General features: G+C 37.9%; 1 protein-coding gene across 2 annotated transcripts in view; it reads right to left on the bottom strand.

Annotated features, from left to right (window-relative positions):
* Positions 1–24360, bottom strand: part of Mhcl (Myosin heavy chain-like) — a 285346-nt gene that overhangs the window by 36589 nt on the left and 224397 nt on the right. For both annotated transcript variants that reach the window (XM_076127805.1, XM_076127806.1), the window contains one exon: positions 22821–23093. In XM_076127805.1, coding sequence (XP_075983920.1) covers positions 22821–23093 — 273 coding nt within the window. The remainder of the gene's footprint in view (positions 1–22820; positions 23094–24360) is intronic.

Here is a 24360-nt window from a genome sequence, read left to right as displayed (position 1 = left end):
GACTTTAGAGATTGTTAGAAATAATTTTTGATTCCCTTGCTTAAGATCATTTGTGCAGAAATACACAAATCATTGTCTTATTTGTTAAACGCATAGAAAGGTACCGAGTGCTCCACAACAACCAATACACTCTTGGTATAAACCTTATGCCTCTTAGACATACATAGTTCATGCAGATGTATTAGGTCCTCTACCTCAATCAAATGGTTATCGATATGTTCTGATTGTAATAGATGCTTTTTAGGGTTCTATATCCAAAGGGTAAAACGGGACCCTATTGCAAAGCCTGCGCTGTCTATTTGTCTCCAGGCAGTATCTCGTAATAAGATCAGTAGCATTTGTGTGAAAGAGTAACAAACATGCATACATACGTTCATACGTACATGCATACATACACGCATTCTCACAAACTTTCGCGTTTATAATATTAGTAGGATGGTGGTATGGAACCCTCCTTGCGCGATTCTGACTTGTATATAGCCGGTTTTTAAAAAATATTATTCGCTGTGTCCTGTGCTTGGTCAAGGCACTAATGAGTTAAAGCGACTCTTTACAATTGTTGTTTCTTTATTCGGTACACCAGAATTAATAGTAACAGACTGTGGTAGAATGTTTCAGAGTTCAGTGTTTTCGAAATTTGTATCAGAGTTAGGTAACGATTCATATGTCATTATACCGGAGATGCATCATTCAAACAGGCAGGTAGAACGTTGTCGTTGAACGTTACTGAACGTGATCGTAAACATTGTAATTATCGTCGAGATGAATGGGCAGACATGATGATCCTTAGCTACTGCGACGATAGTAAGGAACCCTACAGCAATATCACATGACGCGACGGGCTCCATACCCGGCCTGTCGTGGGACGAGGGGCGGACGAGCCTTCTGTGCGATGGAGATCAACGCCGTTCGTTATGAGGTTTTGTTGACAAAAGACTTGAGCTAGCTGTCCACGGTCCATGATGAACGTTGGCTATGGATTGAGTTATTAGTGTTTAAGAAATAGGGCAGTATGTGTCATCGTTGGCCTGTGTTCATCTATTGCAGATGATTCAGGTGGCGTCAGATAGAGGAATGAATTAGTAATGAGGGAACATCTTCGTTCGTGACTTAAGATCTATGCGGGAGTGACAACCGAGGTCGACGGTGGGTTGGAGGCACATAAATGTCATAGTGTCCGTTTATGTGCTAACTTGTTGAGCCAGGTGCTGTCGTGAGTAGTGACGCCGTCAGCTAGTGTCCTTTTCCATGCATCACGTTCCTTAGCTTGGCTCTTCCAGGTCAAGTGATCAATGCCAAATGATGCCATGTCGCGCTTGGCGCTGTCCCTAAAACGTAATATGGTTAATATGAGACGGCCGACAGGTCTTTTAGCGTCAGCTATTTCACCGAGCGATAAGTTTTCGCCGTTTAAATAGATGGTAGGTTTTGTGGTAACGCCTTGTGCCATCACGACAGTCTTTTTTTGCGTTGATAGACATAGAGAAAATTTGGCATGCATTTGAAAATTTGTCCACAATATTCTGTAGTTCTTCTGGTGTGGAAGAGACAAACGCTGCATCATCAGCAAGAGAGTGTCAACAACTGTATGTGTATAGTAGCAGTTTTAACTGTCTCTGTGGCGCAGTGGCTATGGTCGCCACGCCGCTATCATTGTGACGAGAGATTGTGAGTTCAATCCCCACGCAGAACAATTATTTGTGCTTTGCACGATTAGTGGTTTTGAGTCCAGTTATACTTTGTGACCGTTGTTTGAATGATTGCAAAAATCCCCGTGACACAAGAGTAATTCTTAATGCGGGAGTTGTCTTTTAAAAAAGAACTCAGTAGGATAACTAGTCCATCGCGTTCATATCCATCACGGACGGACGCGGACCAGCTCGCGCACGACATTCCATGGGAAGGGTCTTGTCCGTGGTAGCGCAGATCGTCTGTGGCTGTGCGCCGGTATCCATCGCGAGGCAGTAACTTCAAAGGTGTGGTGCGACGGGATCCGAGTGTGTCTCATATTATGATAAGATTTTCCGAATCCTTCTCCATGATCCCATTGGAAGGATCACAGAACAGAGAATGTTATCTACTGTGATCAAACAAGGTTTCGTTTTACTTTTGTTGGAACGCATAATAATTTAGTAATTGTTAATTGTTATTACAGCCGCAGTTGCTGCGACGATATGTACTTTCATTTTGGAATGAAGATGTACACAGACCAACGCGTACCGTTGAAAGAGCCCTGTCTGTGTGCGTTGCCGTCCGTGGTCGTCGGCTGTGAGTGATCCAGAGAACCACGTACCGTGGCAATCCAGCGTAAGAAAGATGGGTGTCCGTGTGGCGGCTGTCCTTGCGGCACCGTGTGGGCCGTGCGCCCCCTGCGGTCCTTGCAGGCCTTCTGGACCGTGCTGCCTGTATGGCCCAGGCGGTCAGTGCAAACCGAGGTGGAGTGGCTAATTGCGGTTATGCGGCTTTGTCTTTGTTCGGAAGTTGTGTGAGTGTCGTCACTGTACACGATGATAGCCTGATTGAGCGACTGATCGACGCTATACTTTTTGGTCAACACCACAGATGATAAAAGTCATGTTTTATCTGGTAAAGAGTCAATGCCATTTTCCTGCTTGTGTATTATTTTCTGGTAACGGAGGTAATGTAAGGTATGGTAAGGTATGAGGTATTCTGGTAATGATGGTAAATAATTATGGCTACAGCTTAGTTTGATACCTACTGTGCTACGAGTAGGATTTCATCATCTATAGAATGACTGCGCCAAGGTTTGTTTGATCTACAGATCGTTTGCCGACCAGTGAGCGCAGCTGGCTCGCCTCGTGATGACTGGAGTGACAACGTGTTTGTCTCGCAATGGTGGTTGCGAGTGGATGGCCGATGCGGCGTTCTAGATGACCTGATGAGAAGTGCTTTCCTCGCATTGGTGGTTGCGAGTGGCTGGCCTGGTTGTTTGGCTGCTGTCTACGTCTGCTGTTGTTGTGTGAAGCGAACGTGCCTCTGTCTATATCTTCCCTCGGTATGATGACCTGAGGTGGTAACCAGTGGTTGGTGTTGGTGAGAAATATGCGAGTGGCCTCTATTTCTCACACCGGAGATAGCGAACGCAGTGCTTCCTCTCTGTGGTTTGTTTTGACTTAGACTTTATTGTGTGTGACTTTATTGACTTTATTATGTATGACTTTATGACTTTGTATATGACTTTGTATATGACTTTGTATATGACTTTGTGTTTGGCTTTGTGTTTGGCTTTGTGTGGCTTTGTGTGGCTTTGTGTTTGGCTCTGTGTTTGACTTTGTGTACGGCTTTGTGTACGGCTTTGTGTACGGCTTTGTGTACGACTTTGTGTGCGACTTTGTGTACGACTTTGTGTACGACTTTATTGTGTATAACTATGTGTCTAAAACAAAATAGATTTTGTCTTCATTGTTTTACAACTGGTGTTATGTTCTCAGATGATGTCAAGGTGACCTGAAATCAATGTCTGGGCTAGCTGCCACGTACGAGAGATTGACTAGGCCTATGCCTAGCACCTCCGTAGCTGCGGAGCCCCTGCGGAGCCCCTGCGGAGCCCCTGCGGTGCCCCTGCGGAATCTAAGAGGAGTCCGAGAACGTCCTCCTGTCAGGAGAGGCCGTGTTAGAGGAAGATAAAGAAATGCCATATGTATTAGAGGAAGTAAAAGAAATGTGACGTTGGTCACGTGACCGAGTCCATAAAAGGGCTGCGAGCTCATTCTGAGCTCTCTTTTCCATAGGATTCACTAGCTAAGGGGTACCTCTGCCCGTTTGAATGGTCACGCTGTATTTTTCTCATTATTTATTTGTCTGTAATTGATTTTTGAAGTGATTCAGTTTGTATGTGTAAAGAGCTTGTTAATTTGCTAAAGATTGTGACTTATAGTAAAACTGTTCTATGTGATTAGTATTTTCTTTTATTTGCTTCCACTTCTGGTTAACCTAAAAATATATATTTTTTTGTTGTGAAGAAAAACCATTCTCAGATCCCCTTGAACACACACAAAAAATTTCATCAAAATCGGTCCAGTCGTTAAAGAGAAGTTCAGTGGCATACACACTTACAGAATAATTATATTGTTAGAGGAAGAAAAAGAAATGCCATATGTATTAGAGGAAGTAAAAGAAATGACGTTGGTCACGTGACCGAGTCCATAAAAGGGCTGCGAGCTCATTCTGAGCTCTTTTTTCCATAGGATTCACTAGCTAAGGGGTACCTCTGCCCGTTTGAATGGTCACGCTGTATTTTTCTCATTATTTAATTGACTGATTTTTGAAGTGATTCAGTTCGTATGTGTAAAGAGCTTGTTAATTTGCTAAAGATTGTGACTTATAGTAAAACTGTTCTATGTGATAAGTATTTTCTTTTATTTGCTTCCACTTCTGGTTATCCTAAAATCAGAAGTGGGATACACCATACGCCTTCTATTCCGCTCTGACCATTGAATACGGCAGTTTGACATTTCTTTTGACATTTTCGGTTATGAGATTTTACAAAAGCGTATTTTATTATTATAAATACGGATTACGTGAGTTATTGAGCTACATGTAAGTATCGTGTACTTCAGTGAGATCTGGTGAGTGTTCCAAACTTATTCTTGTGCACAACATCGCTATTGAAGCTAATTGTCCTAAACTTTCGCTTGCTTGGTTTATAAAGAAAAATGTTGTAAATATGTCCAATAGCGGTTGTGAAAGCAGGAGCCGCCCTGGAAGACCCGAGTTGCGTTGTCATTGGCGTGATTTACGCTCTAGAAATGGCGAGTTCTGTTCTAGAAGTCGCGATACGTGTTGCGGCTGTCATAATTCAATGGCAGACCATATGTTTCTCTAATCCACCTACTAATTCAACAAATTTAACATGTTCTAGATCGTTTGTCGATGTTTATGATGGTTGGGGAACAACAGCGTACGCCTTGCGAGCCGACGGCTGCCAATGTGTCTCATGCAACTCCATCGCTGCAATCACCGCGGCTGCGGCAGCGCGCGTGCATGACGCAAGCACGGTTGGGTGTGGTGCGGTGCTTCTTCAGGTTCATGAAAACGGACTCAAGCGAGTGGTTGGCTATTATAGTAAGCGAATTTAGGGAGCGGTGTCTTGATACCATTCGTGTGAGCTCGAGACTCTAGCAGCTGTTAAGATCTTGCAGCACTACAGACATTATTTAGGCTGTATTCTCTTCAAAGTGGTTACTGACTGTAATGCACTTAAGTTCACGCAACAGAAAAATAAATCTATTGCTACATGTTGCCGGATAGTGGATGTATTTACATGATTTTAACTTAACCCTGGAGAACCGTAAGGGTAAAGGACATGAATGTCACGCGCAGACTATTTTAGTCGTAATCCAGTTAATGTTTAGTCTTCTTAGAATCTTCCACGATGAACATGGACTTTAGAGATTGTTAGAAATCATTTTTGATTCCCTTGCTTAAGATCATTTGTGCGGAAATACACAAATTATTGTCTTATTTGTTAAACGCATAGAAAGGTACCGAGTGGTCCACAACAACCAATACACTCTTGGTATAAACCTTATGTCTCTTAGACATACATAGTTCATGCAGATGTATTAGGTCCTCTACCTCAATCAAATGGTTATCGATATGTTCTGATTGTGATAGATGCTTTTTAGGGTTCTATACCCAAAGGGCAAAACGGGACCCTATTGTAAAGCCTCCGCTGTCTATCTGTCTCCAGGCAGCATCTCGTAATTAGATCAGTAGTATTTGTGTGAAAGAGTAACAAACATGCATACATACGTTCATACGTTCATACGTACATGCATACATACACGCATTCTCACAAACTTTCGCGTTTATAATATTAGTAGGATGGTGGTACGGAACCCTTCTTGCGCGATTCTGACTTGTATAATAATATAGCCGGTTCTTAAAAAATATTATTCGCTGTGTCCTGTGCTTGGTCAAGACACTAATGAGTTAAAGCGACTCTTTACAAATGTTGTTTCTTTATTCGGTACACCAGAATTAATAGTAACAGACTGTGGTAGAATGTTTCAGAGTTCAGTGTTTTCGAAATTTGTATCAGAGTTAGGTAACGATTCATATGTCATTATACCATTATACCGGAGATGCATCATTTAAACAGGCAGGTACAACTTTGTCGTTGAACGTTACTGAACGTGATCGTAAACATTGTAATTATCGTCGAGATGAGTGGGCAGACATGTTGATCCTTAGCTACTGCGACGAAAGTAAAGAACCCTACAGCAATATCACATGACGCGACGGGCTCCATACCCGGCCTGTCGTGGGACGAGGGGCGGACGAGCCTCCTGTGCGATGGAGATCAACTCGGTTCGTCATGAGGTTTTGTTGACAAAAGACTTGAGCTAGCTGTCCACGGTCCATGATGAACGTTGACTATGGATTGAGTTATTAGTGTTTAAAAAATAGGGCAGTATGTGTCATCATTGGCCTGTGTTCATCTATTGCAGATGATTCAGGTGGCGTCAGATAGAGGAATGAATTAGTAATGAGGGAACATCTTCGTTCGTGACTTAAAAATGTCGTGGTGTCCGTTTATGTGCTAACTTGTTGAAACGTTTTAACGGTAGCTTAGCGATAGCAAGTACCTTGCCGTTTGTAACCTTATCCTCCCATTTAATGCCCAAGATTTTGCGAAGACAGCGCATGTGAAAGTTATTGAGCTTTCGTTCCTGCTTAGCATATGATGTCCACGTCTCAGCTCCGTACAAGAGTATGCCTAAGACGCAAGCTTGGTAAACAAGCATTTTTGTGCGATTTGTCAGATGTTTGTTGCTCGTAGAAGCCTTGCCTATAGGGATGTTAATCTCATCATCGAGAGGGACATTGCCTGAGGTAACAGAATGTATCTACAACCTCTAGAGGCGTGCCGTTTAAATAGATGGTAGGTTTTGTGGTAACGCCTTGTGCCATCACGACAGTCTTTTTTTGCGTTGATAGACATAGAGAAAATTTGGCATGCATTTGAAAATTGGTCCACAATGTTCTGTAGTTCTTCTGGTGTGGAAGAGACAAACGCTGCATCATCAGCAAATAAGAGAGTGTCAACAACTGTATGTGTATAGTAGCAGTTTTAACTGTCTCTGTGGCGCAGTGGCTATGGTCGCCACGCCGCTATCATTGTGACGAGAGATTGTGAGTTCAATCCCCACACAGAACAATTATTTGTGCTATGCACGATTAGTGGTTTTGAGTCCAGTTATACTTTGTGACCATTGTTTGAATGTTTGCAAAAGTCCCCGTGACACAAGAGTAATTCTTAATGCGGGAGTTGTCTTTTAAAAAAGAACTCAGTAGGATAACTAGTCCATCGCGTTCATATCCATCACGGACGGACGCGGACCAGCTCGCGCACGACACTCCATGGGAAGGGTCTTGTCCGTGGTAGCGCAGATCGTCTGTGGCTGTGCGCCGGTATCCGTCGCGAGGCAGTAACTTCAAAGGTGTGGTGCGACGGGATCCGAGTGTGTCTCATATTATGATAAGATTTTCCGAATCCTTCTCCATGATCCCACTGGAAGGATCACAGAACAGAGAATGTTATCTACTGTGATCAAACAAGGTTTCGTTTTACTTTTGTTGGAACGCATAATAATTTAGTAATTGTTAATTGTTATTACAGCCGCAGTTGCTGCGACGATATGTACTTTCATTTTGGAATGAAGATTTACACAGACCAACGCTTACCGTTGAAAGAGCCCTGTCTGTGTGCGTTGCCGTCCGTGGTCGTCGGCTGTGAGTGATCCAGAGAACCACGTACCGTGGCAGTCCAGTGTAAGAAAGATGGGTGTCCGTGTGGCGGCTGTCCTTGCGGCACCGTGTGGGCCGTGCGCGCCCTGCGGTCCTTGCAGGCCTTCTGGACCGTGTTGCCTGTGTGGCTCAGGCGGTCAGTGCAAACCGAGGTGGAGTGTCTAATTGCGGTTATGCGGCTCTGTCTTCGTTCGGAAGTTGTGTGAGTGTCGTCACTGTACACGATGTTAGCCTGATTGAGCGACTGATCGACGCTATACTTTTTGGTCAACACCACAGATGATAAAAGTCATGTTTTATCTGGTAAAGAGTCAATGCCTTTTTCCTGCTTGTGTATTATTTTCTGGTAACGGAGGTAATGTAAGGTATGGTAAGGTATGAGGTATTCTGGCAATGATGGTAAATAATTATGGCTACAGCTTAGTTTGATACCTACTGTGCTACGAGTAGGATTTCATCATCTATAGAATGACTGCGCCAAGGTTTGTTTGATCTACAGATCGTTTACCAACCGGTGAGCGCAACTGGCTCGCCTCGTGATGACTGGAGTGACAACGTGTTTGTCTCGCAATGGTGGTTGCGAGTGAATGGCCGATGCGGCGTTCTAGATGACCTGATGAGAAGTGCTTTCCTCGCATTGGTGGTTGCGAGTGGCTGGCCGAAGCGGTTTCCCGGATGACATGTTGGCGTTTGGCTGCTGTCTACGTCTGCTGTTGTTGTGTGAAGCGAACGTGCCTCTGTCTATATCTTCCCTCGGTGTGATGACCTGAGGTGGTAACCAGTGGTTGGTGTTGGTGAGAAATATGCGAGTGGCCTCTATTTCTCACACCGGAGATAGCGAACGCAGTGCTTCCTCTCTGTGGTTTGTTTTGACTTTATAGACTTTATTGTGTGTGACTTTATTGACTTTATTATGTATGACTTTATGACTTTGTATATGACTTAGTATATGACTTTGTGTTTGGCTTTGTGTTTGGCTTTGTGTGGCTTTGTGTGGCTTTGTGTGGCTTTGTGTTTGGCTTTGCGTGCGGCTTTGTGTACGGCTTTGTGTACGACTTTGTGTACGACTTTGTGTACGACTTTGTGTACGACTTTATTGTGTATAACTATATGTCTAAAACAAAATAGATTTTGTCTTCATTGTTTTACAACTGGTGTTATGTTCTCAGATGATGTCAAGGTGACCTGAAATCAACGTCTGGGCTAGCTGCCACGTACGAGAGGTTGACTAGGCCTATGCCTAGCACCTCCGTAGCTGCGGAGCCCCTGCGGTGCCCCTGCGGAATCTAAGAGGAGTCCGAGAACGTCCTCCTGTCAGGAGAGGCCGTGTTAGAGGAAGAAAAAGAAATGCCATATGTATTAGAGGAAGTAAAAGAAATGACGTTGGTCACGTGACCGAGTCCATAAAAGGGCTGCGAGCTCATTCTGAGCTCTTTTTTCCATAGGATTCACTTGCTAAGGGGTACCTCTGCCCGTTTGAATGGTCACGCTGTATTTTTCTCATTATTTAATTGTCTGTAACTGATTTTTGAAGTGATTCAGTTCGTATGTGTAAAGAGCTTGTTAATTTGCTAAAGATTGTGACTTATAGTAAAACTGTTCTATGTGATAAGTATTTTCTTTTATTTGCTTCCACTTCTGGTTATCCTAAAAATATATAATTATAAGAATATACCTAAGGATAAGATATACACATAGTATATGTTTTAAAAAGTCTTTTAAAAAGTAGTAAATGGCAACAGATTTGCCCTCATTGCAAAGTACTAACTCCCAGTTTCTAAGGTACATTTAGCGGTAGTTTATCTATTCAATAGCGTTTAACCTCATATAAACATGACAGTTTGAATAGATAAACTACCGCTAAAAAGTACCTCAGAAACCGGGGGTAAGAAAGTTTAAAAAAACAGTGTAATCTTTCTAATGTAATGTTACATAATTACCGGCAATAATTAATTTACTTGTTTACGAACAATTTACAAGTAGATTGCCTTACTTTTGTGTTTGATCAAACTTTAGAGTTCTATGTTAGACTAGCTGACCCGCGCAATTTCGCTTGCGTCTCAATTTTTCAAATCGGACCAGTAGTTCCTGAGATTAGCGCGTTCAAACAAACAAACAAACAATCAAACAAACAAACTCTTCAGCTTTATAATATTAGTAGTCTAATATAAATGTCGCCTAGATTAGTAATTATGTTACGAAACACAGCACATAAATAACAGATCCTTTTAACATTGATAAATCACACCAATATACCACACGAATATAAATTAAGTGATACAAACTTAATTAACAATCGTAATTAAGAACAGAAAGTGGTTTAGAAAACTAGAACTGAATTGATAGTGCATAATTTTTGAAATAACCTCAAAATACACTTTCTTAGAACATATTTTTATATGACCTTCTTTGTGTTATATTGTTTACCTACTGTTTTAGTGGGTCGTTATTTTCTAAAACTAAATGTCAATGAACTCTGTGACTTATGACCTTTTGAGTTGCACTTGTTTTTATATCCTTGTTTGTAAGTTCATGGTCAGAATGATTCTTTATTTTGGCATTGAGATTGTTTTTTGTTACATGTAAACAGATTTGCTGCACAATAATATTACGACGATGTGATTGTAAAGTATTCTTTTGCGTAGCTATTAGAGGGTTCTACAGTGATAATCTCCTTATAAAAACTAATATTGAAGGGGTATAAGTCCTTAATCCACCATGAAAGCATATTGGCAGACACGAGACTCCGATTCATGGCATTTTCGTGTTGGTGTAACAACACAATGGGGAATGATTTCGTATTAAACGAAGGCCTGTATAATTCTAATACAATTCTCAAAATTTTAGGCGCTAGATATCTTATTCCGGGAGGAGACCCGTGCCCAGCAGAGTTTCAAAAATCTTTTAAATTTTACTTCATATAGTTATATGCCTGCAATATTCATGCACGTGTGATTCCAATAACATTTTTGTTAAATACAATGCTTGCAATGAAAGCGTCGGTATGATCGAGTTGTTCAGCGGAGCGACACGATGCGCGTGCGCGACTTATAAGAAAAGGATTCTGAACAAGACGGTAGATTCATGTATATTGTACGCTGTGCAATCATAAATAATGTGGTTTATGTAATTCATCACATTGTAACACGGTGTGAAGGTCCATACACAAGAAACGAAATGAGTCGTGTCTTTCGTAAAATGTTTGATTTCTAAATTAATAATTTAGATTCCAAATACTGACCGTATTATATGAGTAAAACCTTAAAGAAATCTTAGTGAGAAGATTATTTATATCTACACTATAAAATATTTAAGGAGAACTCAATTGGTTTATGGTTATAGAACATACAAACTAGGGATAAATCCTCAATCGCTTAGAGATAAGTCTCTAAAAGTTCATAAATAATTATCTTCAAATATCTGTTATTTTAAGAATGATTGCAATATTATAAGATAATATACAAATTTTAACAACCAGGCTGGATTTTTTGAGCAAACCCACTCGTGGTATTTCTTAAACAATACTAAATTTACTAAATAAGCGAAGAATTTAACTAAATAGGCGAAGCTTGAATGCAGAAACCAATATCATTACATAATAAATATATAACAAGAATAAACAAATACTTTTCAAAATAAACAAGCCTAAAACAAAACAAATAAGGGCGTTACTGATTACGTCCATTACACAACTGCAGTGAGCAGTGGTTTGATTTCTAATCGCATAAGAGATCAGGCACCGAGCAATTAAGAGCTGTCATACACGCAGTTACGTGAGCCGGAAACTACGATGCGATGTCTGAATGTGGGTAAAAACACCGGCATACCATGAGAGATAGGGGGATTGTAGATACAACTACATGTAATAAAATATATAAAAGAAAAAGGTGCAATTCTTTTGAAGTTCGATCAAAAAGTGTATCATTTAGGTCAAATGCTGACACTTAAGACAGTCAACAATGTAGGGAGCGAATTTACGTCCGTTTTGAAAGATAGGGCCAATGATAAGAGATGGCAACAAACTCGCCAGGAGTTTTTAATTTTTTACCAAACCTGATTTATTTCTTTGCAAATGGTCACTAAAATACTGCTTAAATAAGATCTCAAGAAAATAAACTCAGTAATAGGAACAGAAATATTGGCCGATTACATGCGGATTTAATATCCATATCATGATTAATATACAATAGGAAACATTGATACAAAAGATAGCCCGTAAATATTGGTACCTATGGGAATCTTTATCTTTGAAAAGATATAGTAGGGCTCCTATTGCTATTCATGCCACATATTATAATGCCTAAAACGATGACAAAATATTAAAGGTATTGCCTATTAAATAAATGAAAAGTGTATCAAATCCTTTAGCTCAAACACCACGATAGTTTTTCCTAATAAATAACTGCATATTGACGAGTAGTGTGAAACAGTCTTACGAGATGCGCATGCGCCGGTATTACTGTATTTGCTTAAGATTACGATCGGCCGGATGTAACGATCCATTGGTAACAACACCATTCATGTAACGATAGAATGTGAAACATGCTGTTTAGTTTTTAGTAGAAAATTGTTCATGTACTTAAATAAGTTAACGTGCAATTAGATTTTAATGTTGCAAGAGACTTACTAATTATTATCAAATCGACCTATCTCAAAGTCTACTTATTTTCTCTTTGATTCGTATCAAATTATTTGTCTCGCTAAAACTCGAAAACGACTAGACCAATTCCACTCATATTACCCGTCATAATTTTATGGATGGACATAAAAAAAATTGGGAAAAGAACGAATTTCTATTTAGTTTGATTTAAAGGACAAGTCCCTGGAATGCTTTATTTGAGAACGGTAAGGACGGAGTGTTCTACGAAGAAGGTTTATATCTAGAAATCTTTTGGCTGGCATGATGAATCAGAATTATTGTTTGTGTTGATAGTACAAGTTTTTTTAACTCAAGTGTAATGCAACGACAATGGTTAGAGATAAACATTCGCATCACATATCGAACACAATGCGTCTCGCTCTATTTGCGCCGCGGCTGCACTCGTTTGCATCACAACACATACTCGCATGTGAAGCTAAGGTGTGCCTTGTTCCGTTGTATGTCTGTATGTCACTCGTACAGAAATAGGAATAGAGGATACTGTTATTTCTGTGTTATTCTACTAGTACGAGGAAAAGGTTCCAATGAGGGACGTTGTAGACTATTCTAGAGAAGATCTATTAAATACTATTAATGTTCAAAAATAATGCAATTTTAGCTGTAATTGAAGTATAAATCTCTGACCTTATTGTTACTCGAATTTTATGATATAGCCGTTTTTGTTAAGCAATGCTTAGAACCCGGAACCACCATATTTTCGATATTTTAGAAAAGCTGAATTTTTAAGCCCATGCGCTCAAGTCCGAACACAAATAACAATAATGGGCTACCAAATACGAAATGTAAGTTCTAATAACTTTTGCAGACCACTTATTACTTTTTTCGGTCCAGAGGTAAGAACTGCTTAACCTAAAAGCAATAATCTTATAGCAAATATAACAAAAACAACGTTTTCATATAACCGCAAGAGATTCAAGACACATGATCGGGGACATCGGGGCTGCAAATAATCGACTAAACAGGCATTGAAACGCGACTAAAGCACAAACAACACCATATAAGTACTATATTACTTCCCATGAAACAGTTACAGAGACTTAATTAACGGAATTATAAACCATGGGAAAGCTTTTCCCTAATAGCTCCGTAAATATCTAGTCTCGCATCACTTGGTTTATAAAAACTTATCTTCCGTTGGATAAACTCAGTCGAGACTTGTTTCCGATACGAAGGTATTTAACGGAAACGGATTGCGGTGAAAATGTTTACTTGTGCTAGTCTAACTGTTTTATCTCTATAAGAGCAAATCATGGACTCTCTGTGGTGTGGTAGGTAGTATACGACAGTCGGACAGTTGGTTAAAAGGATTTGATTCTCAGGTTGAATAAAGTGTTATATTAGGTTTTTGTCTAATTTATGCCATCAAAAACATTCTGTAAAAACCTCAAGTCTCGCCGTAAAAAGTTGTGAGATCTATATGACCAAGTCGATCTATTTGTTTTAAAGGTATTTTTTTTTATTTGGCACGATAATAACATACGTAATAACTTAAGACAGAAGGTCCTTTAAGTAGAGACTAAATAGATTAATCGACTTGGTATTATATAGATCTCACAACTTTTTACGGCGAGACTTGAGGTTTTTACAGAATGTTTTTGATGGCATCTCACTTCTTTTTGTAGAGCGAACATAAGTCCAATTTGTATGGAAAAACGTTTATTTTCATAATTCAACATATTTTCCTATGGGAATGTTGTTCAGTTTCATGGGCTAAACCCCCTTACCCACCATATACCCCCTCCCGTTATACCTCATATAGTAGGTACCTATTTACACCTATTTATTTTATTTTTTACAGTAATAATAATTCATTAACTGCAAATGTAACCTTGTAATCTTATACATTTATATGGGATTACAAAGTTATTGTTGCAGTTGGTGTATTTAGAAAACTGGACCGAAATTAGAAAATATTAAATTTTTCCCATGATTAAGACACTAAACCCTATTTGTATTCTAAATTTTAAGCTTCTAAGTCTGCTAGAAGTACCTTAGACTTTTGATGATCGGTGAGTCAGTGAGTCAGTGAATCAGTGAGTGACAAAATTCAAAATTTTAACAAGTTGTCATTCTTAAACTACTGGCTCAGATTGACTGAAATTTTAAATATACTGTGTTTATACAATGACTGATTAGTTGCTGAAAATCCAGGCTTCTTGTTTTATCCACAACGAAATTATAGGGGTGTCAAAAATAGCCCGAATTGCTTCGAGAAAAGGATGTTACGGCCGTGCCGCTTTTTTTTGCTCGACTTGCGGGGGCACTTCCGTGCCCCCAGATATTATTCTCTATAGTGGGTCGGATTTTATTAACCTGTCTAATATATGGGAAAAGTTTTGCCACGTTCGATATTATAACATTGCCTGCATTGGGCGTGATAATATATAATATTATTTGATTTGAATAGATTTAACTGTTAAACAAACGCATTAGTAAATTAACCATTAATAAATTAACTTATTCTAACTGCTTATATCTTCCTACTTATAATAATAAATATCTCTAATATTTATAGTTAAAATAAACCACAAAGTAAAAAGTCTAGCCGTTAAGACGAGCCGCCATAATTGGCTGCATCTCGTGTGCAGCCCACGTAGTGATGCGACACCGACGTTAGGCTCGAGTTAGTCGACTTAATTAGGGTTGTTCTGACTGAATATAATTCTATTCACGTGCTATGATGTGTAACAAAAACTATTAATTAAAACGTGTTGAATTGCCGTAATGCTGTTCACCGTGTAATTAATTGTCGCCATCAATATTGTGCCGTCTAGTTGGTCATTTTATAGTTTCTAGTATTAGATTGTAACAGCTGATATTTTCATCGTAAAGATGCAGTTAATTAATTTAGTCGGGATGGTCCCACTGTCCAGTCTCCTACCGAAATAAAAGTAGTAGAAGTAGATATAGCTAAATTGTATTAAACTTCTAAAATGTGTGTTGGCCACATCTACATAGATATTTTTATTCGATATTTACGTATTTGAAAGATTATTATAACCACATCATTTTTCAAAGACTTCAAAATTAGTGCCCGAATAAAGTTTTGGCAATATCAGCCCTTGGTGAATAATATCAAACTAAGCGATTTAATCGTTTTGCTCGAAAAACAATTCAAGCAGGATATTTTTTGTTTAAGACGTCGTAAATAAACAAAATATCGACTAAAATTTTCCTGCTTTCATCACCGTACAGCACTATTGGGCACGCGTTCGCGCGCAATCGCGCGGAAATCACCGGCGATTACCGTTTACCGCGAAACGAACGGTCGAGTAACACTCGATGCGGTTACGATAAACTCTGTACTATGTACAGGGTGCAGGAAATCACGGGAATGCAGGAAATTGCAGGAAAAACGTCATCGGTACAGGATGAAGGGCGCTTGATGGCTCGTGAACAATATTTCTTGTTTTTTTACTCAATTCCGAAGCTAGTAGAGTGATTTAATGTGGTATTTGTGTTACTAGATTACTTACTAGGGTTTGTACTTTCTTGCCAATTCAACGCTCAAAGAGTGGTTGACTTTAATTCAGATGTTTGAATCTGAATTCTTGAAAGTAGCAGAATATACGCATATAATGATGAATATTTACAAATTGTATGAAGCTTGATGATGATATATATAGTAGATTATGGCTAGCTGGCGTAAACGCGAGGGGGATTATGCCCTACAGTGGGTAGACAAAATCAAGGCACTAAACATTATTTGTATAGGTGGATTTAGAAACAAGCCTACTTTCTATCAAATATTAAAAGGAAAGACTATTGAGCAATATCTTGCCCTACCAGGAAGCAAAATTCAAGACCTCAATCACATATTCCGCCGACCACATCAAAGGCACATTATTATGTTGTTAATTTCACTAATCAATGCAAAATCCATAATATTTCGCTAAGTTATTCATAGCCTGATTGAAATGGCTCTGTCAATCAACTAAATGACAAGAGTGAAATCTGCGATTAATATTTATCGAAGTTTTATTACCAGACTATGAATATTTGTGAAGAACTTCGGTTATGGAATTAACAGACATCATAAGGAAAATATATCTAACAATTTTTATAGCAATGTGTCGAAGCTAAACCATCACTCATACCTCAAGAAGAAAGCCCGCACTTGCTAAATTTAATGGCCTAGGATTTTCTTTGTTCTACTAAAGATTTTTATAGCTTATTAAATTGGCTATTAAGTTGCATGAAATTCATATAATTTTTTGTCAAGTTTTGGTGTATTTTCAAAATATATTACCCACATTTATGCAACCAAATTATCATTGAAAAATGTGCAAAGCTTTTGTATTATCTACTAATCTCTATCCATGGGAAATAGGCCTAACATTATGCAAAACCTTTTCTATTTGCATATTTAGTTATAATTATCCCATTACAAAACATTCCACTTATTATAGAATCAATTAACGCTATTCTAGATACATAATGCGATTACATCGATAAATAACGCTAGGCTGTTAATCACGTGAAATGAAAGGTTTCTTAATGATGATGAATAAATTAATATAAAACTGCCGACTGCCTGGAGTTGACAACATCAAACCACACTTGGGTGCTTTTAGTTTCATTATGTACTTTCGACGCATAGACACATGATAAATTATATTACAGCGTTCGTATGCCTGGTATATGTGGATACATAAATAAAAAACTGTTCAATATTAAATGCCACAACATTGTCCTCCTTTCCATCCTTTGAACGTTTCAAAGGAGAGCCAAGATCTCCTTTGAAACGTTCAAGATGCTAAAATCATTTCCTAAAGATATAGCTGTACAATAAGAACAGGTAAAATCTTCTTTATGGGATAGTACTGAATTAATAGCACAATAATAAACTTATTTAATTTTAAAAGACCTTAAATAATTCAATCAAAATAAAAATCTGTTGAACGCATGTCGCGAGCCCTAATTACATTATAAATCGCAAAATATAATGAATTATTTGCCACATGCTGAAGTAACAACACGAGTGTGGTCTTTACAAGATATTGATGAGATCACGGGCAGAATATTGTGAAACGTTTTTATGATTATGTAATCAATCAAACATGGCCGTCCAACGCGGGCTTCATTCGCGCACTCTTTCCGCATTCCCTTGTGGATAGTTAATTTACATATCCCGCTAACCCCATCACTGTAGCTACCTTATTACGTTTTAGATGCAATATTTGTTTTTGTTTGCGGTTGTAGGAAATTTGATTTGCGACAGACTTAGTATAGCGACACACCTGCGCAGCATTCGACCGCTGAATGCTCTACACGCTTGCTGTTATCTATACTAATATTATAAAGCTGAAGAGTTTGTCTGTTTGATTGTTTGTTTGAACGCGCTAATCTCAGGAACTACTGCACCGATTTGAAAAATTATTTCAGTGTTAGATAGTCCATTTATCGAGGAAGGCTATAGGCTATATATCATCACGCTACGACCAATAGGAGCAGAGTACCAGTAAAAATTGATACCAAAACGGGGAAGAATTTCAATTCAATTCAGAAAAGAAATTCAATCGCAAGCGAAGTTGCGCGGGTCAGCTAGTCTATAATACAGTAGCCTTTTCATCGCCGCACATTCGCTCCTCGGTAGGTGTGTCGCTACACTTAAGAATACTCCATCTTCTAGGATGAAAATTAGGCTTGTAGGGATAGTTCCTTATTATTATCAAAGTAATGATGATTATGATTTACTAGCTGACCCGCGCAACTTCGCTTGCGTCACGTAAGAGAGATTGGGTCAAAAAATTTCCCGTTTTTGTAACTTTTTTACTGCTACTCTGCTCCTTTTGGTCGTAGCGTAATGATATATAGCCTATAACCTTCCTCGATAAATGGTCTATCTAACACTGAAAGAATTTTTCAAATCGGATTAGTAGTTCCTGAGATTAGCGCGTTCAAACAAACAAACAAACAAACAAACAATCAAACAATCAAACAAACAAACTCTTCAGCTTTATTATATTAGTATAGATTACATGCCATTAAACCTTAGACTAGCAACTCGACGTCGACGTAACATCTTCTCATACCACATTTTCTAATCAGGAGGGAGTTTTACTACTATGAATACTATGTAACTCATCTTTTAAGCCCGGTTTCTGAGTACATTAAGCGGTAGTTAATCTATTCAAAAGCGTTTTTTTATATGATTTTAAACGCAGTTTATTAAATAGATAAACTACCGCTTAATATATCACAGAAACCGGGGGTTACTGATTTATATAATATCTGGCGGCCAACTGTGTTAATTGCATAGCTTCACATTTTAAATATTACAACATTTAAAATCCATAACAATTTAAAGTAACAAACAAATAACTTTCCCATCAACTAGTCTATTAATCTCTTAACACATACTTGGCTTACAAGTGTCAATTCACTCAGTGATAACGATAAGCGGATATGAAACCTGTTCTTATACTAACAGCTTCCGTTGCCTCGGATTATACACTAAACGTTTGAAATCGTTTAAACACTCTGTTCTATTTAATACGGGAAGTAGTTATTAAATAATAGTTGCTTTGCTTGAATTAGCTAAAACAGTGTCCTTATCAGTCATGGATAGTTTGGATGTAGAGTGAAAGTGACAAAATATAGAGCTATCCGTGTTCAAACCACGTTTATGAGTAAAATAATCTATGCATTTTCTAAAGGTTGACTGGTTAATAATTCTACTCTAATCACTTACAATATTGTATACTATAAAACTAAAATATAAGATCTTCATTGGTATTAGTATAATTTTCATTAACATATTTGAATGGAAGTTAACACAAATACTAGTGCAATTTTTTAAGAACCCTCCAAGAATTGATGTAATAAAACCTAACTGCAATTGTTTTGCAACAATAAGTTAGTTAAAGAAATTGAAGTTTTTATAATAAAATAAATCTATAGAATTTGTTTTTTTTTAGCTAAAACGTAAGATAGCAATACAAAAACACATTTATACCAATCAAATCAAGAGCAAGTGAAGTAACGCGTTGAATTTACAAGCATAACACACACTTCATTTCTCATACGATACTTCATTTCACATACGATTTACTGTCTCATACAAGTGTAACAGTTAGGTGTCAAATTGTAGACAGGTGTCAAATGTAACTGCAACGGTTGTCGTGTAAGCCGAGGCGATGTTATCTTTGACCGGTAGATTTACAAACATACTGTAGGCTTATTTCATGTTACTTTTTATCTCATAAATTTTTGAGCAGTTTGGAATAAGTACAGGTGTATTCATGCACCTTTAGCCGAATTGTTTTTAAGTCCAGTTTGTTTTTGGGTCAATTTCAAGGTGCGGACTACTTATTTTTGATTACTAAGTAACTGTTTTATTTTATTTATTTTTATAACCCATAACTGTCCCAATGCTGGGCAAGGGTCTCTTCCCAAACGAGGGATGGGATATGAATAAAAAATCTAATAATTTGTTATTAGACTGCAGTTGTTTGTACTTTCTAAATCTTTTAGAACAAAGGATATTTTTTAGGAAAAATATGTATGTACAACTTTATGATAAGAACACAGTAACTTTGACCTGCTACAGAAAACTAAATTGGTGTCTTATAATTATAATATAAAGTTTTCTAGGTATATTTAAGTTTCATTGTGTAACTTAGAAGTTAGAACCCTTGCGTAGACTATCACTTCAATCTCTTCAATCACTTGCTATCAGTAGTAGTGGAAAATATAAATATAAAATACATATACAATTATAGAACCATTAACTAAAGGATAAATAGAAAATACTAGTTTTCTTTAAAGGGTTTAGTACTTAGGTTCCAACACGTTTGCCTTTTATGGTAGTCAACTTTGACCTCAGCGAGGCAAAGGCTAATTACTTTACAGCCTCTATGTTTATGTTCAATTAGTGTAGCTTTTTATTACTATATATTATATCGGATATAAAGTCTATAAGTAATGCGAATTACTGCTTATTGCAGTAAGATTTTTATGTGATTTTCTAGGTAAATTGAGTCAACTATTAACATCAAGACGAAATTGTGATTTTAGGATTTATATCTGCTTTTGACATAATGTTTTTGGGTCAAATTTACAACCTCAACTCATCACAGAAAGTTATTAATTATACTGTGGCTTGTAAATGGCACACGCTTTGAAATGCAGGCTATTTAAGAATTTTCAGACTTGTTTGATAAAAAGTGCAAAAGACAAATTATTATTTTAAATCGTGAATCATTCAAAGGTAAAAATTCACCTGCTATCTCCAAACAAAGAAAATACCGTTCTAAAACCTCTCAGATCTCCACAATTAAATAATCTTCGTACTTGATACACGTTTATACAAACATTATTACAAGACATCGTGTATTGTGACGTCATACTACATAATTTACAGTGTCGTTAGCACCGTGGAACTAGTGGTCTTCCTCATCCTGGTGTTTAATAAACATTGTAACATGTATTTAGTTACATCGTAAAGATATTAACAGTAGTTCAATTTAATATTTTCATGAGATAATCTTGATGGTGAAAAATTTTAAGGGCTATGTATTTTTAATTTCTTTGCCCGTTTGAGTAAGGGGAGGTGGTCAATTTTGGTGGTGGACTAAGGGCCTCACTCCGTCCTCATTCCTGGAGGAATACCTTACCCAATTGGGTGTCGACAAGTATTTTTTTACAATGAAGAGAAATAGGGATCTCAATATATAAAAGCCGTCTAACAAACTGGGCTGGCTGTTGTTCGATGTTTTAAGTCACGTAATGTAATATAAGCGTTTTAGGTTATTCCTTCAAATACGTCTATTTCAAAAGCATTTTGTAAGTAAAAAACAGAAAAAGGTCAAAAGGTTTCGGATACTTTCGTCACGGCACAGCATCATCCGAAAAAATACAAACTTAATTTAAGTACTAAATTCTGGAAACACGAGACGAATTCACATTGTTCATGTTTATTCAATTTATCGACCCAATTACAATCACCTAATGGAGTCACGATTCTTGTCCCAAGTATTGCCTACTGTAAAACATCGACGCTCACGACATTAGAGAAAACATCAATTTCCATATTGTGTTCAGTTTCACTGCAAACTTCAAAGGTCACTGAAAATGACAGTCAACCAAATTGAGATTGATGCGCTCGCAATTTTTTAGAATTTTCGGAATTTTGTGTAATTTTAAGAATATCGACACAGGATCCCAACTGAACATGCTATTTGATTAACTAATCAAATCGGCTACTCTTTATGAAATGTCAAAATACTGGCATAAAACAAATTTACAAGCAATGTATTTTTTTGTATCTTGTAAAAGATAAGTAACTATATTGTTTTTGTTTGTTATAATTTTTAAAAGTGAATAAAGAATATAGCTGAAATATCTGGGAGCAATTTTACCTGTACATCTATAGTCAAGTACCTTATTATGTACATTTTAAATCACAAGTATTTATCAAACCTTCTGTTACCCAACTTCACAGTGGCCCGTTAATCTCGGCTGGTCATTGACCCACTTCATACAAGACGAATGTAAGCAGGAAATCTCCGTCGCATTGTGTGGGCTTTTGATAACCTTTGACCAATTCAACAGGACAATTTTAGTGTATTGTTGAACTGCATTGATAACGATTCATTGAGAAATAACCGCCAATGGAGATGTGTTATTGTATATCTTTGTTAGTAGCGTGAGAAAATGCGTTTATTATTTGAGCCTGCACAAATGTATGTGTTTGTGTACTGAGTAATATATTAATTAAGTTAAAATGACTACGATAAGCAAACTATATTGGTTTAAAGCTTGTAGTTGTAAGAGACCTACTAAAATGTTTTGAGATATCTTTTTACAATAGGTACATCGAAGTAGGTAGCTGTATCACCTGTATATTGGCTGATAATAATGGTTGCATGAGCTTGTATAAGGCCTGGTAAGGGTGGCCGGAGTCCGATAGATGAGGGCGGCCCAGGACCGGTCCTATTGGCGCTCGATGGGGGAGGCCTTTGTCCAGCAGTGGACGATTCCCGGCTGAGATGATGAGCTTGTATCACATTTGCTGGTTAACCGCGGTAACTTTTTATTAAAATCTTGGAGCATTTTTATACTGTACATCGTTTATCATTTGCATCCGGTCAGTACTAGGTCACAGTTTCCATAATCTTTAACTTTAGAGAGACAATACTGCTTCAAACTAGATTAAAAGATTTCAAGAGCCGTGCTATGACACATTAGATCATGAGAAAGGAACAACGCTAAATAGTCTGTAAAACGTCTTTTCTTCTCCGAAATAGACACTACTACTTTAGAGCTCGCACAAAGATGAGATAATCTCTATTAAAAGTAGAGATTAATAAACAAAAGTTCTTCGACCTTTAACGTGTCATGATACAGCACTGGAAAAAAGCAAACTTCAATAATTCCAACATACCTGAGCCTGTTTGAGTCGATGTTCAGTTCGATGGACAGCCAGTAACGGCGTGACCCTGACGAGGAGTCGCCACCAGGGCCAGTCACGTACAGCAAGGAAGGCGCGTACGTTGCGTTGCACGCACCGTGCGGCCGTGTGTTGCGTGCGCAGGCGCTGGGCCCGGCGGCGTGCGAGGAGCCCGCGGGCCCGCGCTTGCAGACGTACGAGCACGCGGGCGAGAGCCGCGTCACGACGCGCGTCCAGCTCACCCACCACCCCTCCTCGAAACATAATCTGTTGACAAGAAAAATAATGTCTTAGAATATTTAATAAACAGTTTTGTTGCTAAATTGTTCAATAGTAACTTTAACATTGTAAGACTGAGAAGGCTTCTTTAAAGTCCATTACTGTCATTTCGATTCCTGAATATTTCTAGAAAAATTCTAAGAGAATGCTACTCCAGGCTTGGAGTAGTTTGCCCGTCTATTTATTTGTACGTATGATTTGTTTTTACCTATTAATCGCAATTCTAATAAATATTGTTATTAGCATATACTTATAATTCTGTGAGACCTCTGGCTATCTGGGTGGCCTTTATTCAAAGAAAAATCATTAGGAAGTAAAGTTCAAATATAACATTTTACAGATATTACTAAAGTTATTAAGATATCGCAACAAAATAAACAAACACAAGACATCTTCACGACGTATTTATGAACATTAACATCTCAAATATAGTAAGATAAAGTTCACAACAATCGTAAACAATAGATAGATAGCTTCTATCTCGGTTAGTTCCACAACGGTAAGATCAATGTTTATTGTGTAATATACAATACATTAACTAATGTAACTATTAGTATATAGATGTGAGAATTGTCACGTTGGCACTGATATTAAGATTCTAAATTAAGAGTCAATTATGTTTTCTTAGTAAACAATATAAGGCGCCTATAGTTGGTAAAGTCCGATAACTTAAGGGAGAACTTTGTAATACACGATTTATCGAGAATATACTTGGAAGTAAGGTGTATGTCCAATAAAAAGTAGGCGTAGTTAGCAGACAACCGTACTTTTGCCTAAGTGAGCTGAGGAATTCTAAATACCTATTAAATGCCTCTGCCACCCGCGCACCTTACATACAATACTTAATACTCTTTTACAAACCTAACGTAAGATATACGGTCTATCATCATCAGCCTAGCTTTTCTTCCAACAATGTTGGAGTCGGCTTCCATTCTCACTGGATGCAGCTGAATTCTAGCGACTGTCTATCGGACCTCCACAACCCAGTTACCTGGGTTATGACACGATATCCTTCGGTAAAATGTGAGGTCTATGCATGCCATAAATGGTTAAATAATGAAAGTAAGAAAAGTAGTAATGGTTAACGTAAACCCTTTACATAACCATACGTTTAATAATTTGTGCAAAATTTGCAATCGCATGTTCAACGATTGTGCCACGGTGCGTTAAAGAAATGAAAGTCATTTTATTTATGCAACAATATGGCCATCGGCCATCACTCGCCAATTCGACGTCTTTAAATGGAGTCTTAAGA

The sequence above is a fragment of the Anticarsia gemmatalis genome, chromosome 20 (genome assembly GCF_050436995.1).
Source record: "Anticarsia gemmatalis isolate Benzon Research Colony breed Stoneville strain chromosome 20, ilAntGemm2 primary, whole genome shotgun sequence".
Taxonomy (NCBI): domain Eukaryota; kingdom Metazoa; phylum Arthropoda; class Insecta; order Lepidoptera; family Erebidae; genus Anticarsia; species Anticarsia gemmatalis.
This window is presented reverse-complemented; position numbering and strand designations above follow the sequence as displayed.